Raw genomic sequence first — 19,126 nt, 5'->3', positions numbered from 1 at the left:
TAAAATTTCATTTTAATTATGGATTACATTAATAAGTTAATTTATTATTCTTATTGCTTTATTTATATTTGGGAGGTAAATCTTCTTTAGGTTGAAAAGAGTTTTACCATTAATTGATGTTAAATTTTGTCAAACAATTTCTTTATTGTATATTTTGTTAATGTGACAATTTTTTTTCATTATTTGAATGTTAAACAATTATTGCCTTTTCAGGATAAAAACTTTATAATTTACTTTTACTTTTATGGATTTGTTTTACTAATATTTTCTTTAAGATATTTGCATTTGTATTCATGAATAGGATTAGACTGTGTTTTCTATTTCGTAACGTTTAACTCAGGGCTACTATCAAGAGCTTAAACAGTAAAGGTATTTATTTTCTCATTTTATAAGAATTCCAAAGATAAAGAGTATAGGGTTTGTTAAATTAAAGGACTCAAAAAGACATTCAAGGTTTCAGAGTCACGAGGACAGGCTCACACACCATACTTCAAACCATCTCTCACAACGATCTCTTCTCCAGAAATCTCCTCAGGGCACCCTTCACCTCTGCATTCCTCAAACTGTAGATTAAGGGATTCAGCATAGGGTTGAAAAGGCTGTAAAACAATGACAGAATCTTCCTTTGTTCTTGAGAATGGCTGGACTTGGGGGCCAAGTACATGACGATGGCACTGCCAAAGAAGAGCCCGACCACGCAGAGGTGGGAGGAGCAGGTGGAGAAGGCCTTTCCGCGGCCCTCACCTGACTGGATCCTCAGGATGGCGGCCAGGATGCGCGCGTAGGAGAGCAGCACCAGGCCGAGGGGCCCGACCAAGACCAACACGGAGCCTACAAAGAGGACGATTTGGTTGAGCTTGATGTCGGCACAGGCCAATTTGAATACTGATATGATTTGACAGAAAAAGTGGTTTATTTTTTGTGGTCCACAAAAAGGTAGCCTCAGAATGAGAGAAATATGGACCAGAGCCAAGAGGAAGCTGAAAATCCAGCACGTGGCAGCCAGGACAGTGCACACTCTCCAGCTCATGATGACCGAGTAATACAAGGGGTGGCAGATGGCCACATACCGATCGTAGGACATCACCACCAGACTCATACACTCTGTGACAGCAAATGCCAAATACAGAAAAGTCTGAAGTATACACGGAGCAAAAGAGATGGTTTTCTTCTGCATTATAAGATTGGCCAGCATCTTAGGGACAGTGCTTGAGGCATAGGATATGTCAATGATGGCCAGGTTTGAGAGGAAGAAGTACATGGGGGTGTGCAGTCTGGAGTCCAGGCAGATGAGCCCCAGGATGACCCCATTCCCCATCAGTGTGAGGCTATAGAATAACAAGAAGAAGCCAAAGAGGAAAACTTCAAGTTCTGGGTCAACTTGGAATCCCAGCAGGATGACTTCTGAGGTCCATGTCTGATTGCTTCCCATGCTCTTTTGACAGATAAATAAAATGCTGCACTTGGGACAGAAATTGTAGAGCTGAGGGGCAGAAAAAAAAAAAGGTGATATGCTCATACAAAGTGAGAATTTATGCCAGAGGCCACAAATCAGTAATTCCTGGATCCAATCAGCCCAAAGTCCTGTGATATTGATTAGATAATTTGCCTTCTACTGATATTTTTAAAATTTTAGTTATTGACCAATTTTAAAAATTAGTAGATTTAGCATAAAAATTGGGATCTCTATCTTCTTTTCAAAAAATAAGATATTTGTCATTTTTTAAAATTCGTTAGCTGAAGCTAATGAGAAGATAGTGGCAGATTGTTTCATTTACCACTATTTTCACTAATCTCTATTTTCTCACAGAAAATGAAGTTTAATGATGCTGAACAATTTTATCAGTATACTTAAACTATTGATTTATATTTTATTAAGGAGAAAGTAAATATTCATCCTGAAGATGAGTTCTTAGGTTCTCCCGTACTTCAAACTCATGGAAATAAAATATAAAATGAAACCCCCCAAATATACAACCAGAGTTTAAAGTGAGACAATTCTTCAATACAACAGAAACTAATCAGAAACATGATATGGTCCAAGTATGAAATCAGAGAATCATACCTGGAACTCACCTGGTATGTGGTCAGGACAGGTTTAGGGATGTGGGGTACGAAAATGGTTGGTTGAAACTACAGGCTTCGATTGGGCCATAATATGAGATAAAAACAAAACAAAAACACTGCTGTTGGGCTGCTAGATACAGTGATTCTAAGGAAGTCAATGTGCTTACTGGCTCTGTCGTTAGATCACTAGTGCCTGAGACACGATTGTATAGGACTTGATTCTATGTGAAGGGCCCATGAAGTCACCTGAAGAACAACAAAAACCACAAGAGAGGAAGAAAGAAAAGGTGGAAAGACCAAATCAAAATAAAAATACTGGCAAAACCAAAAAGACTTTCACTCAGTTGTGTGCCTAAAAAACATACAAAACATTTCATGCTAAAGAGGAAAACAAGGTAAATGATTGGAACTTGATTTATTCAAGATAAAACTAAATTTATAGAAGAATCTTCATAAAACTTTAATATAATTAAGGATGGTTAAGATGTTCCAACAGATTAATAAAGGATATGCTTATTCAGATGTTTAATAAGTTAAGAAAAATAAATAAGGAAGTCAGGAAAACACAATCAATGTGTAAAAATAGATCAACTGTGGACCTCTGAAATAAGAAATATAGCCATACAATTTTTAAAAACCAATAAAGAAAATAATTTCCAGACCTAAAATTAAGGAGGGAAATAGAGTCTTGGGAGGTCACGTTAAGAATCCACTCAGACTTGAATACAAACAGAGGGATAATATTTTGAAAGTGGAGTTTACAGACATGAATAATAGATTAGAGGCTGTACTTAGAAAAGATAAAGTTTCCAGAGCAAAAAAGTATGAAGAAAATGGTGAAGAAATAGTATTTGAAGAGATTTCACCATAAACATTCCAGAATTAAAAATAGACCTAAGTCCTTAAACTGCAAATATTTATTATACTTAATGACTGCAATACATAAACATAAATGTACACTCAAGCAATTTTTCATAACTGAAGATGATATAATCTTCAGATAAAAATGTACTCAGAGAACAGAATAGGATAAATAAATTCTCAAAAAAATGTAAATTCTTAACAATCATCTCTGACTATTGTCTTTTCTTCATTCTCTACATTTCACTGTGTATTGACCTTCTGGAATTCCTATTCAATCAATGTTGTAGTCAATCAACCTATCTTAAGGCTCTTAATTACCCCCTTAGATTTCTTTTTACTCTTTTCATCATGTTTTAGACATTTTATAACTATAATTCAATTGCACATTTATTCTATGAAAGATGCCAGGTTACCATTTATCCCCTCTACCTATTTTTTCAATGCATTTTTCAATGTATTCAATGCATCCTCTAAAATATTTTTATATTGATTCATGGCCATTGTTCTTGGTCATTATAGTATCTTTTTTGCTTCTAAAATTTTGTGATTAGAAAAAAAACATTTATTTATGTATTTATTTGGCTGCACCAGGTCTTAGCTGCAGCACATGGGATCTTCAAACTTTACTGCAGCATGCGAACTCTCAGTTGCAGCATGCAGGATCTTGTTCCCCGACCAGGGCTTGAATCTGGGTCACCTGCACTGGGAGCATGGAGTCTTAGCCACTGGACCATCAGGGAAGTCCCTGTGATTTTTAATAGAAGTTATAATTTCTTTTGTCTCCTAAGCAGTCCTTCTTAGACTTTATGGTTTACTTTTTTCAAAACTAAGAGGAAATACTAAAAAGTTATCCAGGGTAAAAATAATTATATATATAGGAACAACAATTCAACTGAACACGACTTCTCATCATCAGCAAAGGGTCTAGAAGCAATAAGCTATTTTCTTTAATGTGCCAAAAAGGGGACAGGTTGTCTTTCTAAAATTATGTATATTCAAGAATTCATTTGAATGAATGAGAGAAAAGTAAGACTTTATATGAAGATAAGATGGTATTACATACCTACAGATCCTCAGAGTACTATTAAAGTATATTCCTCAATAACAATAAAGGGTAACCTACAGGTAGATTGACACATAATTTGAAAAAATTATTTTGATAAGTTTTATAACCTATAGATTATAAAATGATTATTTTGGCATTTTAAAAGAAGACATTAAATCTTTGAAAATGAGTAAACAGAGAAAGAGATATTAGATAGAAAAGTTAATATTAACATTCTTGATAAGAATTGAATTCTAAATCACTTGAAATTTGTTAGAGTACTTGATTAAATTTAGATACTATCAATTAATGGAAATCATTTTTAAAAGGTATGACATAAAATCTATGGATCCCCAAATTACAAGACAAATGAAAAGAAAGTAAAAGCATTATGAATCCACAGCAGGCAGAAGGAAGAAAAGGAGAAATAAAGGAGCAAATAATTTTATAATGAACAGAAAACACAATTTAAACTGATATTAATAAATCTATGTATGTAAATTAAACATTATGCATAAATGGAAGACATTAAAAGATAGGTGAAGGTGAAGTTGCTCAGTCGTGTCCGACTCTTTGTGACCCCATGGACTGTAGCCTGCCAGAGTCCTCTGCCCATGGGATTTTACAGGCAAGAATACTGGAATGGGTTGCCATTTCCTTCTTCATTAAAAGATAGAGTTAATCATAATAAAAGGAAAAAAGAAAATCAAGTTACAAAATCCTTTCAAGAGTCATGCCTAAACTACCTAAACATAAATACAGACATACAAACTCTCTGTCACTCTCCTTATCTCCATCTCTCTCTGTCTCTCTCACACACAGACCAAGGTTAAAGATGAAATAATCGAAAAACATGTTTGAGCCATATAGAATCTGGTAGTTGCTATACTGAGATAACTTCAAAGCATTGATAGACACACGGGAACTACTACAGAATAATAATGAAAAGGTAAATCCACCAGAAAGATAAAATTCAAAATCTATTCCCTACAAAGACTTAGCAAATATCAAATAGGAAGAAACATCTTTAATCTGAGAAAAATATCTCCAAAACTTACAGAAAAATTATATTTAATAGTAAAATAATAAAAACTTTTCTTATGAGCTAGAAAATAAACCTAATGTGCTTCACTGAAAACACTTCTAGTTAACATTGACTCATAACTAGTCAGCAACAGGCAAAAAGAAGAATAAAGGGCACATTAAAATGGAAAATACAAAATACCAATTGTATATGAAGAAAAAACTATAGATGAACTGTTGAAATTAAGTGTAATTATAAAAATTCTGGATTCAAAGTCAATGCAAAAAAATGAAAATATATAGATGTTTAAAAATTGGAAAATTTGTAAAGATTCTAAACTTCTCCAAATTCATCTATACTTTCAATGAAATCCAAATCAGAATTCTAGGAAATTTTCTTTATTTGTGGAAATCAATAATCTTATTCTAAATTTTGTATGCAAAAATGTCAAAGATCAAGGAGAGCCAAAAATATCTGAGAATAAAACCAATGAAATAAAAGGAATTTATTGATCATAATCATGTATATTGTCACCATGCTTATTTAACTTATATGCAGAGTACATCATGAGAAATGCTGGGCTGGAGGAAGCACAAGCTGGAATCAAGATTGCCGGAAGAAATATCAATAACCTCAGATATGCAGATGTCACCACCCTTATGGTAGAAAGTGAAGAAGAACAAAAGAGCCTCTTGATGAAAGTGAAGGAGGAGAGTGAAAACAGTTGGTTTAAAGCTCAGCATTCAGAAAACTAAGATCATGGCATCCGGTCCCATCACTTCATGGCAAATAGAGGGGGAATTACTGGAAACAGTGGCTGACTTTATTTTTCTGGGCTCCAAAATCACTGCAGATGGTGATTCCAGCCATGAAATTAAAAGATGCTTACTCCTTGGAAGGAAAGTTATGACCAATCTAGACAGCATATTAAAAAGCAGAGACATTACTTTGTCAACAAAGGTCTGTCTAGTCAAGGCTATGGTTTTTCCAGTAGTCATGTATGGATGAGAGAGTTGGACTATAAAGAAAGCTGAGCTCTGAAGAATTGATGCTTTTGAACTGTGGTGTTGGAGAAGACTCTTGAGAGTCCCTTGGACTGCAAGGAGATCCAACCAGTTCATCCTAAAGGAGATCAGTCCTGGGTGTTCATTGGAAGGACTGATGTTGAAGCTGAAACTCCAATACTTTGGCCACCTCATGTGAAGAGCTGACTCATTTGGAAAGACCCTGATGCTGGGAAAGATTGAGGGCAGGAGGAGAAGAAGATGACAGAGGATGAGATGGTTGGATGCCACAACTGACTCAATGGACATGGGTTTGGGTAAACTCCAGGAGTTGGTGATGGACAGGGAGGCCTGGCATGCTGCAGTTCATGGGGTTGCAAAGAGTTGGACACGACTGAGTGACTGAGCTGAACTGAACTATAAAACTTCAATTATTAGTCAATGTGGTGTTGAGGCAAGGATGAACAAATAAACCAATGAAATAGCTTGGTTAACTCAGAAATACAGAAATACGTACACACACACATACACACACACACACTTGATCTAAGACAAAGGTGGCACTGATATTTTCAATAAACAGTGCTGAGTAGGATGGCTATTCATGAGGAAGAAAACTAAGACATGACCCTTACCATATATAATATAGAAAATAAATTTCAGGTAGGTTTTAGAACTAAACATAAAAGATACAAGCAAATCTTCCAGAATACAAATTAGAGGCTCTTAGAGTAGCAATATTTCTTAAACAGACTCCAAAAGAAGAAGATTGTCTCGTTACAATAGTGAACATTCTGATCGGATTTCCTTTTCTTTGTGTATTTTGTAAATTTAAGAACAACACATTTTCACTTAGGTTAATATCTTTAACAACCATTTCTCGAAAGTAATCTAGAGAAAGAGAGAGAGAAGACACTTAAATTTTTAAAGTTTTTATAAAGCAAATGTTTTTACTTAACATGATGCCAGATACAGAACAGAGGTGAAATGGAGAAACAGTTTTCGTAGCAGAACGTTTTACCGTATTTCCAGCAGCAAATACTTCCCTCTAAACATAAGTGACAGTGGCACCACATAATCCCACTCTAGGATCTGATTAAGGGTTTCCCTGGGATCAGAACCACCACCCCTGGAGAATAAGGCTGGAGCCCTGTGACCTGGGAGGGACTAGTCAGAGGAATGAGGAACCTATGGTTAGACAGTGTGGGTATCAGTTGTGACTCTGAGACCCCAGTACAGAGCAGGAAAGGGGTCTTCACAAAAGTGCCATTTTTGTCTTCCTAAACCTGATGATTTCTGCCAGCCTTCTGTCCTCTTCTGTAAACCATTGACCAGTATATAAATAATGATTTGTGCAACTATGGGCTGGTACTATTTCTGATCTTTTCCTCAACTTGGGCTGGAATGTAGAGGAAAACTCACAGAGATGGGAATGGCTGGAGCTGAGTCACCTGCTCCGTGGAGTGAGTGCAGTGGATGGGGAGTCCCAGACACCTTCTCTGTCCTGACGGAAGGACGGGACTCAGGGTGCTCAGGAGCTTCGAGGTGTGAGGGTTTTAGAGTCTGATCACCTAAAACCAGCCCATTCCCCAGAGGCATTCCTGTTGAGCCCAGGGAACAAATTACTAAGCGTCTTCTCACCGTTCTGTCTTCCCTACAGAGTAGACCCTCCCCTCTTTGCTCTCCCGGGTTGCCATCCATGATTGTGTGTGTGTGTGTGTGTGTGTGTGTGTGTGTAACTACTTAAGCAGAGAAATAAGAACTCAGGAAGAATGGCTGGGGTAATCCTACTCAGAGGGATCTTGGTATGAAAATTTAACAAGTCTAAGTCATATATTATGGATTATGTCACATAGAACAATTTCTAAGTAATTAGACTTATTATGTACTTGATCTTCAAGTCATGCCTGCCTCCATATCCCCTTTTTGGAATGATTTAAATGTCATGATGTGATATGTGTGGACCCCATGGAGTTTGTTAAGACAGCACCTCAAAGGACCAAATCCTCCCTGGAGAGTGAACAATCTTCGTCTGCTGAAAAGTGTTATTATGAAATGAACTACCAAAAACTTCTATTACAAATAATTTTTTTTACTCAGAAAGTCATAAAGATTGAACTCTATTCTCTTATAATTGGGGCATGTTTTGTGACTTTAAGAATGCTGGACTTACTCTCTTGAGATAGAAAGTCATCAGGCACTACTGTTTCAGGCCGGCATGCAATAGGCAAACATCTGTTCTGAACCACTGCATTTTGGGCAGAGACCTGGTTTGAGATATCAACTTATGGGTTAGCATCACATGTAATGGGCTTCCGTGGTGGCTCAGACAGTAAAGAAATCATCTGCAATGCAGAAGATCTAGGTTTGATCCCTGGCTTGGGAAGATCCCCTGGGGGAGGGCACGGCAACCCACTCCAATATTCTTGCCTGGAGAATCCCCATGGACAGAGGAGCCTGGCGGGCTACATACAGTCCATGGGGTCGCAAAGAATTGGACACAATTGAGCAGCAAAGCACAACAGCACAAGCATATATAATGTATTGTAACCATTGAGACTGATGAGGTCCATAGAAAGGAGATAGAAAATAGATATGAAGAATCAACCCTGAAAAATGCCAGTGTTTTTAGATATGGGAAATGATGAGGAGCAACCAGGAAAGTAGAAGGACCACCAGGAGAGCAAAATATCAGTGTTCAGGCGGGCAGTTCATCTCTCCACACTAGTCTTCACTTCTTATATTTGTACAGACTCCTAAAGTCAGGCAGAGAGTGAGAGTCCAGAACCTTCTCACTTTTTCCTTGTAGATACCCGAGTCCTGGACATGCAGACATCCCTACACATGCGCATGGTCCTCTGAATTCCCAGGAAGATGCTGGAGCCTTTCAGAGCCACTGTATCCATCTCATTGCTCAGCTTTTCCTCTGAAGTTTTTTGGTCAGAGAGTTTGGCACCATATCTTCATGAGTAATGCCTGTTATCAGTACCTCCGACAGCTGTGATGCTTAATAAGTGCTTCTCACTATTTTCCATAAACACTCTATTCTATAAATACACAATGAGAAGGATGAGCCAGGTCAAATACAATCTTGCAAATAGGTATTATAAGTAATCTAGAGATGATTTAAAGCCTACAGTAGGATGTCCATAGGTTCTCTGCCAACATTCGAGTCTTTTATAACTCTGGGCTAATGGCCTAGTTTTCTAGGATTTCCAAAACCTAACCACCACATAAATAATAGAAATTTATTTTCTCACAGTCCTAGGGGTTTGTAGGCAAAGATAAAGGCGTTGACATGTTTGGTTTCTTCTGAGGCCACTCTTCCTGGTTTCTAGATGACTGTCTTCTCCCTTCGTCTTCATAAGGTCTTCCTTCTGTCTATGTCTATATTCTATCTCCTTTCAAGGACATTGGTCACTTCGAATTAGGGCCACTATAAATACCTCACATTAATATAATTACCTCCATAAATCTTATCTCTGAAAAGTCACATTTATATGCACTCTGGGGCCATGGTTTCTATATATTAACTTTGAGGGGACACAACTCAGTATAAAGTAGCTAATTACTCACTTTTCAGACAATGAAATGTTACCATATGGTGTGCATGATTAATAGCCACAAATCAACTTGCTGAATATTGGCTTTCAGGCATATGACTTGACAATTAAGAATTATCATCTCTTTTGGAATATGGCTCAGGATTGTATTGCCCCAGTTTTTACCTTCCTAGTAATAAAGACCTCAGTATAAAAATAAAAACATTAACTGGAGCAGATTGGCATTTGTGTAAACTCTCTCCAAGGGCCTTCAGGCTGTCTTAATCATTAATGAATTTAATAAAAATGTGTTACATGCTGAAGATAATTCTTCAAAAAATTATTTGATAATATTTAGTGTTTTTTTAGCAAGGTAAAGTTATCAAGATAGTTGTTGGTGAACTTAGGCTTCAAATGAGTCAATAGTATAACCTGTGATCCTTGAGAAAAAGGATTTGTCAGTTGAGCTCACATTCCTAGAGGCCTAGTTCCTAGAGGCATTTTCTAATCGGTGACCATAAAAATGGAATCTGAGCAGAAAGCTACAGTCTTGTTGGATGGAAGTATTAAAAAATGGAGATATGGAGTTTAAGAGGGCTAGGAATTGAGTTGTGGGGGTATTTGGAAAAGGAAAGATCTGTAGATAAGGAGCCCCCAAAATTTGTGCAAAAGTTTTTGTGAGGTATTTCTTAATCCTAAAGCACATGAATGTTAAAGCCTAACAGGGAACAGTTGTTGAGGAACTGAGAGGTGAGACAAGCTGAGCATAACTGGACAGATATTTCAGACGCTGCAAAATGTCTAGAGGAAGTTGAAGTTATAACCTAGCCAACCTGGAGAGATCTTCATAAAGATTTTTATATATGTGCAAAAATGACATCCAAGGAGTAAGAGTAACAATAAAATAGACCCATATTAACAAACCTAAAGACCCTGATGCTGGGAGGGATTGGGGGCAGGAGGAGAAGGGGACGACAGAGGATGAGATGGCTGGATGGTATCACCAACTCGATGGACATGAGTTTGAGTAAACTCCGGGAGTTGGTGATGGACAGGGAGGCCTGACATGCTGCGATTCATGGGGTCACAAAGAGTTGGACATGACTGAGCGACTGAACTGAACAAACCTAAAATCAAGACCCAAGAGAAACAAGGTGATCTCCAACAAATGTAATTGTTTGTTCATGGGAAAAGCACAAAAACCTCAATAATCTTTATAGAAGTATAATATAATTGATAGCTTCTACAGTGTATAATTTAACCATTGAAAATCAAGAAGAAATGATCAATGCTCAAGAGATACATTAGTTGACAGTTGAGGCCCCAGACATAATACAGATAGTGAAGTTACAAATAAAGTTACCAAATAACTATAATTTATATCAAAGAAATGGGAAACAAAGATAGCAAAAATGAAAAATATAATGTTTCACTGAAGAATTAGAGTCTACAAAAAGAATCCAATATCTGCTCTGAAACAGCAATATGTATTATCTTAAATTAAGAAATCATTAGATAGATTTAACAGATGACTGCCCCCAACAGCAAGCAGGACCAATGAACTTGCTGCTGCTGCTGCTAAGTCACTTCAGTCGTGTCCGACTCTGTGCGACCCCATAGACGGCAGCCCACCAGGCTCCCCCGTCCCTGGGATTCTCCAGGGAAGAACACTGGCGTAGATTGCCATCTCCTTCTCCAATGCATGAAAGTGAAAAGTGAAATTGAAGTCGCTCAGTCGTGTCCGACTCTTAGTGACCCCATGGGCTGCAGCCTATCAGGCTCCTCCTTCCATGGCATTTTCCAGGCAAGAGTACTGGAATGGGGTGCCATTGCCTTCTCCGACCAATGAACTTACATGAAGATTAATAAGAAACTAACAAGCAATAGCATTAAAAGTAATGAAAAATGGAGCTGAGTCTGAAAGACATATGGGAATATGGTAAAAATTCTAATATATACTAATGAAGAAAAAGATAAAATAGGAATAAAACAAATTTTGCATATTATTTCTGAGAATTGCCAATTCTACATTTTCTATTCCAATTTCTCCACTTAAGTGTTGTTTCATGGTATTTTCACCATTTCCATTTTCCAGTTTCTTTTACTTACCCATCAGATTCTTGTATTCCCCAATTTTTCCAGTCCATAATTTTTATTGTCTCTACATAATCAGATTGTTTATAAACCTTAATTTAACTGTTTCATATTATAGATTTTCTATTTTTAAAACTATACTTTCAAAAACTTTCTATTTCTTCATTATATAGTTAACATATGCCCGTCATACTTGGACTTAAAAATTCAGATAAGGAAAATATTTTCTTTATGTGAATTTACTCTCAAAAATGCATATTATATAATGGCATTAGTGATCTTTTTTCATTTAATATGAATTTATTAAAAATATTACAAGTCAATACATATATGATAAAGGTCGATTTTTAAGAATATATTCTTTTGAATGCATGTTCCATATAAGTACATATTTTATCTATCTCTTAATAGTAGAAACTTTGGATGTTTCCAATCTTTTAGCTACTAGAAGTACTGCTACAACAAGGCATCTTTGCTCACATAATTATGTCCTCAGATGAATTATTTAAATTGGAATTATTGGATTGAAACTAACAGCATTCATCTCTTTGTATCAAATTTCCCTGAAGAAAGATATAAGGCTTTAGGCTCCTATGAACACACAATAGTACTACCTATTTTCTTAAGGCCTTCCCATAAAGAGAGAATAAAATTGAAAAAGTCATCAATATTAATTACAGATAATTGTATCTCTTTTTAAATTTAACATTTATTATTTATATTTTTCATATGAATGATGATAATTTGGAAAATTAATTTTAAAGTGTTCTGAAGATGTTTAAAGAGCTGCTTAAATTTTGTGTTCTATTCAAGGTTTTGTTTTTCTACTTCAAACTCTTGAAACACTTCAAAAACTTAGTTGTTAAACAGCTTTAACTTAGTTGTTAAAAAGTTTTAATTACTTGAAAGAGATACAGTTAAAAACCGAAAGCTTGACAATGAATACTGAAATTTAACTGAAAGGCAGTTTGTTTTATAAGAAAGTTTTCTTACCTCCCTTCTTTTTTCTTTCTTTCTTTTTCTTAGAGTTGTGAATACATTATCATGTAGTTTTACCGAACTTCTTTTCTGTTAGATAATTGTGACGCTGTGTTTTCACTAATGATTCAGAAAAATGAGCACAAATTCCTCCAAAAAGCTCTAAATTGATGAATTCATCAGTATAGTTTTTATACTTCATTGTAACTTTATATTTAAACACACAAGTACATTCCATACAAACTATAACAGGCAAGCCTCAGTCACATTCTCAATCATTCCATATTCTTATTTTGACAGCTAGAATAAAGGTTTTGAGTCCACACCAATAGAGCAGTCATAAAAGTAGTCAAAAAAAAAGTCCATGCCAATATAAAAGTCAGAAAACATAGCAGACTCTGTCTAAATTCATTGTTTCATGGATAAATCAGGATTTAGTTCCCTGGGACTTGACCGTTGTGGCAGACACCACTCTTTCGCTTCCTCACATCTGTCAGTCTGAGCTCTCTGGAATCTTCATCCACTTATCCCATCTCAGCCCTCCACGAGACTAACTCTAGTCTAACCCAGTCGTCTTCACTGAGTAAAACACAACAGCACCTCACCTCATGTAACCTTGCATGCCTCTTGCTTCCTGGGCCAAGGTTTTCCTTTACCCCTGGAGAAAGTCACACAGGACTCCTTGGTGGTCATGATGTGCATATAAACCTATAAGATGGATAATTAATACCCCGTGGAGTGAAACACACATTTATGAATGAGAGAATCAAGCAATTAAGTTATTCACTTATCTATTCTTGGATGGACTGTTCTAAGACACATATTTCATAAGGCTTCTCATAAGACAATCCCATGAGGTAGGACAACTAGTTGTTTCTAAAACCCAGAAGTAATGCCGGCATCAATCAGTAAAGCACCCTTGAACTTCCTCTCCCAACTCTTTTGTCTCACTCTTTTTCCTTATTTATCATTAAATGTTGCTGCTTGCCTGGTGGCTCAGATGGTAAGGAATCTGTCTGCAATGTGGTAGGCCTGGGTTTGATCCCTGGGTCGGGAAGATCTCATGGAGAAGGGGATGGCTATTCACTGCAGTATTCTTGCCTGGAGAATTCCATGGACAGAGGAGCCTGGTGGGCTACAGTTCATGGGGTCACAGAGTGGGAAATGATTGAGCGACTAACACTTTCTTACATACATAAGCTTTTATTTGGGGGGAACCCAGGATAATGGAGCCACTAAAGTTGCAAAAATCTAGTGGCAGAGAGAATCCAGCCTAAGATGTAAGGGTATTCTCTGTTTTTGGAGAGGCAGAAACTCTGTTCTTCTGGTCCCATTGAAACAGAAGGGAAAGGAAGACAGGTAAGAAAACATTGTTGGTCAGATGCATGTATATCCTGGGTTTCCCGTTCTGGCTTGAAATCGCAGACAGGGGGCTGTTGGATACAATGAGAATAAATCTCAAAATATATGAGTATTTCCCTAACATTTCCCATTACTATCTCTGGCTGGAGAACAATGTGCAAAGCAACTGCATAAAAACATCACATAAGGTTGAGCAAGGAGAGATAAGCACTCAAGAACTGTTGTGTCTGGATCCAGGAGCAGTAAGACAGCTTTCCTGGACCCTTGCTGCCTCTGGCAAGGACTTAAATAATTCTACCTACCTCCTGAGAAATCTAGTCAAGAAGCAAGTTAGAACCAGACATGGAACTACGGACTGGTTCCAAATTGGGAAAGGAGTATGTCAAGGTTGTATTTTGTCACCTTGCTTATTTAACTTAAATACAGAGTACATCATGCAAAATGCTGGACTAGATGAAGCACAAACTGGAATCAAGATTGCTGGGAGAAATATCAATAACCTCAGATGTGCAGATGACACCACCCTTATAGCAGAAAGTGAAGAGGAACTTAAGAGCTCTTGATGAAAGTGAAAGAGGAGAGTAAAAACACTGGCTTAAAACTCAACATTCAGAAAACTAAGATCATGGCGTCTGGTCCCATCACTTCAAGGCCAATACATGGGGAAACAATGGAAACAGTGAGAGACTTTATTTTCTTTGGCTCCAAAATCATAGCAACCATGAAATTAAAAGACACTTGCTCTTTGGAAGAAGAGCTATGACCAACCTAGACAGCATATTAAAAAGTGGAGAAAGGTCTTCTTTGCAGATAAAGGTCCATCTAGTCAAAGCTATGGTTTTTCCAGTAGTCATGTCTGGATGTGAGAGTTGGACCATAAAGAAAGCTGAGTGCCTAAGAATTATTGCTTTTGAATTACGGTGCTGGAGAAAACTCTTGAGAGTCTCTTGGACAGCAAGGAGATCAAACCAATCAATCCAAAGGAAATCAACCCTGAATATTCATTGGAAGGACTGATGCTGAAACTGAAGCGCCCATACTTTGGCCATCTGATCTGAAGAGCTGACTCAATGGAAAGGACCCTGATGCTGGGAAAGATTGAAGGCACGAGAAGGAAGTGACAGAGCATGAGACGGTTGGATGGCATCATCAATTCAATGGACATGAGTTTGAGCAAACTCCAGGAGATAGTGAAGGACAGGGAAGTCTGGTGTGCTGCAGTTCACGTGGTTGCAGAGAGCTGGACACGACTGAGCAAGTGAACAACAACTACATCTTCCCTTGTTATCTCTCAGGTCCATCACTACCACTCTAACCTGTGTGTATTTCTCCAGGCCATCCTCTAGCCAGCATTTCTTGCCTGGACTAATAGTAGCTTTTAAGCTGATTTCTCTGATACCAGTTTGGATACATCAAATCCTTGCTCCATACAGCCCTAGAACCAGCCTAAATTAAGGTCTGTCTACTTGATATTTTCATACTTAGAACCCTTTAATGGCTTCACATTTCACACAGGACATATTTCTGGATCAATAGCTTGGAATATGAGTGTTTCCCTGCTGCTTCTTCTCCAACCTTGCTTCTCATTAATCCTTGCTTTGTGTTTTTCTGTCAAAAAAACCCTGACCTTTGGCGTTTGCCCCACCCCATACATGTCGCTTACTCCCTTTGGGCTTTTGCTCCTTCCACTCATTAGGCAGAATACATGTTTCTGCCATGCCACCTCATACTTCTGGTTAACTCTCACTCATTCTTTAAGATGATCTTCTCCTGGAAGTCTTTCTTAGCCACTCTCACCCTAAGTGAGTTATACTTTCCTGAGCTACATTAGCTCTACCCTCTGCAGAGCTCAGTAACTTATTTAGTGTGTGGTAAGGTTAATTTCATTTATATATCAGTTGTTATCCCCACTAGATAATGAATAAAGTCATAGTAGAGAATGTATTCTTTTCATGTTTTCATTTCCAGACCTAACAGCACAAATGTGTGTGTGAGTATACACACACGTGAAAATGAATTTTAACAATTTTGACTTGTATTTATTCCTGTATTTTTAGCTATTCATTACCTCTTTAGAGAATTAAGATTGCAAAGTAAAGACATTATGAGTCATTGACTTCATAAATTATTTTGCATCAGGTAAAAGGCTAAATTTTATAATTTATGCTTCTTTCTAGTACAGTGGGAAATCTAATTTGCTACTGTCTTATTTATAGCTTATAGGTCTTATTCTTTAAAGATATGCTAAGCTTATGCTGTAGATGATATTGATAGCATTTGTTCAGCTCTTACTATGTGTCATGGATTCTGATAAGCGTTTTGCATATAGTATTTTCTCTTCACAACACACCTGTGAGCTTAGTATCAGTGAACTTTTTGCACATATTAAAACTAAACTTCAAAGAATTTAGGTAAGTTGCACACTTAGCAACTGAAAGACCTTTGTAAAAACCAAGCTCTAGCTGAACTCAAAACATGCGTATTTTTAAACCTTTTTTTGGCCGTGGATAAAATGCCTTCATAACAGATATCCTTAAAAAGGGCTGTTTTATAAGAGAGACGTTAACATGTTTTCATCTTCAAAAACATTTTTCACAAAAAATCTTATTTTAAAATTTGAATAATTCCTTTATATACAGTTTAAATATTTAGAAGGTTTAATTAAGTATGTAATTTGAGGAAAGAGGTGAAAAACAAACAAAAAAAAAGCCTCTCTATATATCCTTTTCCATTACTTCTTAACTATTTTCTATCACTTCATAATTGTTAGAATTTTATGCTTGATTAAAATGGCTATTTAACTTACTCAAATATCAACTTAAAACCAAATGATTTCTGATAAGTTATAGCTCCAGTATCCCTAGTCAACTAATCTTCACAATTACAATATGTTCTTATTTGCTAGGGTGTTTTCTCCAAATTTTGATCATTTCCCATAAGAGACAAGGTCATTTGGTCATTTCCCATGACCAAGACAATGAGGAAAAAACAGAGTTCTTTCAAGGACTTTGTTACTTCCATTCTGCTCTCTTCTCTCACTTCCACAATCCATGGATTGCCACCCACACTCCACAAGTAGAGAAAAAACTAACTGAGAAAGCTCTGGTATGTCTATATATTTACTAGCACGACATCATTTGGTGTTTTCCTGTTGCTGTTAATTGCATCACAATTATATTCTTAATTCTCTTTCCCCTGAAGCCATGGCTCATACTCTTCTTCATTTAAGTTGGTTATGCCTTAGAAAACATCACTATCATGGGAATATAAAGAAATATTTCAAGTGTAAACCAATTTTTGAAAGAGACAATAGTTGCTGAACTTAAAATGTTTAACTACTATGTTATTAATGTCTCCCAACTCCTTTATCTTAAATATTCTACAAATACCTTGCTTTATTCCATAATATTTTGTCTGTAAGTTCCAATTACAGAACAAAAAATATACACACTTATTTCCTCTTATTCAGGATATTTCACATAACCACATTAAAAGTATATACACTGTGCAGTTATGTGGAAACTATTTTCATTTTCTTGTGCAGCACTAGCTTCACTACCAGAGCCAGAAATGTAGACTGGGCTTTCTTGGATGACAGTCTTAGGAACATTTGAAGAAGATGAAGAAAATGCCCTAAAGCATGTTTTGATATCTATGTAGTTATTGGATGAGATGACTTCTTAGGGGAATTTAAACTCAGTCATTTTATTATTCTTTAAGTTTTTCGTCAACTTCTCTCTTTGTGAAGCATTCTCTTCAGAGCAGCTTTGACCTCTCTATTCCTCAGACTATAGATCAGCGGGTTGAGCATGGGATTGAAAAGGCTATGAAATAGCAAAAGGTACTTTTTCCCTTCCTTAGAGTCCCCATATCGGGGCCCAACATACATGATAATGGCTGTGCCATAAAAGAGCCCAAACACACAGAGGTGGGATGAGCAAGTAGAGAAGGCTTTCTGGCGCCCTTCTCCTGACCGGATCTTTAGGATGGCACATAGAATATGAATATAAGATACCACAATTGAGGAGAATGGTCCCACCAGCACAGACACTGCCCCAGCCAAAACCACGGTCTCATTGATATGGGTGTCTGCACAGGCCAGCTTGAGAACAGCTATGATCTCACAGAAAAAGTGGTTAACTTTCTGGGGCCCACAGAAGGGTAACGGTAGGAGTAACAGCAGGTGGACTAGGGCCAGGAGGACTCCAAAAACCCAAGAAGTCACTGCCAGGGTGATGCAGACTCTCCAGCTCATGATGACTGAATATCGGAGGGGGTGGCAGATGGCCACATACCGATCATAGGACATCACCACCAGGAGAAGACACTCGGTGTGGGCAAAACTCAAGAAGAGAAAGGTCTGTGTAATGCAGCCAGCAAAGGAGATGGGCTTGGCTGGACTCAGGAGGTTGACCAGCATCTGGGGCACCGTGCTGCAGGCATAGGCCATGTCAACGATGGCCAGGTGTGAGAGGAAGAAGTACATGGGGGTGTGCAGTCTGGAGTCCTGTGAGATGAGCCCCAGGATGACCCCGTTCCCCAGCAGGGTGAGGACATAGAACAGGGAGAAGAGCCCAAAGAGGAGCATCTGAGTCTTTGTGTCAAGGGGAAACCCCAGTAGGATGAACTCAGTGACAGATGTCTGATTTCTCTCCATTTCCCTGTGAAAGAGACAATGAACCTTGCCAAATCGGAATGTCCAAGGGGAGAGTTTTAACATGCTGAATCTTTGTCTAACATGTCTAACATGCTAAATCACTGTTTATTCCCTAATAAAACATCTTCAATGATATTTTTGCCCTGTTAGTCATTTAATAAATGAAAACTATGCATGCCACATGAGACAGAAGGAAACATTTTCACCGTGGTATGCTAAATGCTAGTATTTGGAAGTCCTAGTATTCTGTTATAGTAGTCAATAAATCTCTATTCCCAAACCAACTTTTATCACAGCTCAAAATACATTAATGCTTAAGTCGCCTTCATCGCAGTGGAGTTTTTCTCAGTCTGTGCTGATTATATCAGAGGTTCGCCTGTGTGTGCTGATACATGTGTGTAAATTTGCACTACTGTCTTCACATCTATACATGAAGGAAGGAAGAAGAACGAGGAACATGTCAGTGATTCGTCTATCAGGTTGTCTCAC

The 19,126-nt window shown here is 37.4% G+C and overlaps 2 protein-coding genes across 2 annotated transcripts; both read right to left on the bottom strand.

Moving 5' to 3' along the window:
* Window positions 1–502: 502 nt before the first annotated feature.
* LOC133072942 (olfactory receptor 2A12) lies at window positions 503–1,432 on the bottom strand. The gene has a single exon (XM_061166478.1). It carries the CDS (start codon window positions 1,430–1,432, stop codon window positions 503–505), a length of 930 nt encoding a protein of 309 aa, XP_061022461.1.
* A 16,275-nt stretch (window positions 1,433–17,707) lies between these two features.
* LOC133072941 (olfactory receptor 2A25-like) lies at window positions 17,708–18,637 on the bottom strand. The gene has a single exon (XM_061166477.1). It carries the CDS (start codon window positions 18,635–18,637, stop codon window positions 17,708–17,710), a length of 930 nt encoding a protein of 309 aa, XP_061022460.1.
* Window positions 18,638–19,126: the final 489 nt, after the last annotated feature.

Source organism: Dama dama, chromosome 18 (assembly GCF_033118175.1).
Source record: "Dama dama isolate Ldn47 chromosome 18, ASM3311817v1, whole genome shotgun sequence".
NCBI classification, from domain to species: domain Eukaryota; kingdom Metazoa; phylum Chordata; class Mammalia; order Artiodactyla; family Cervidae; genus Dama; species Dama dama.
The sequence above is the reverse complement of the archived record's forward strand: the minus strand, read 5'-3'. Positions and strand labels throughout refer to the sequence as shown.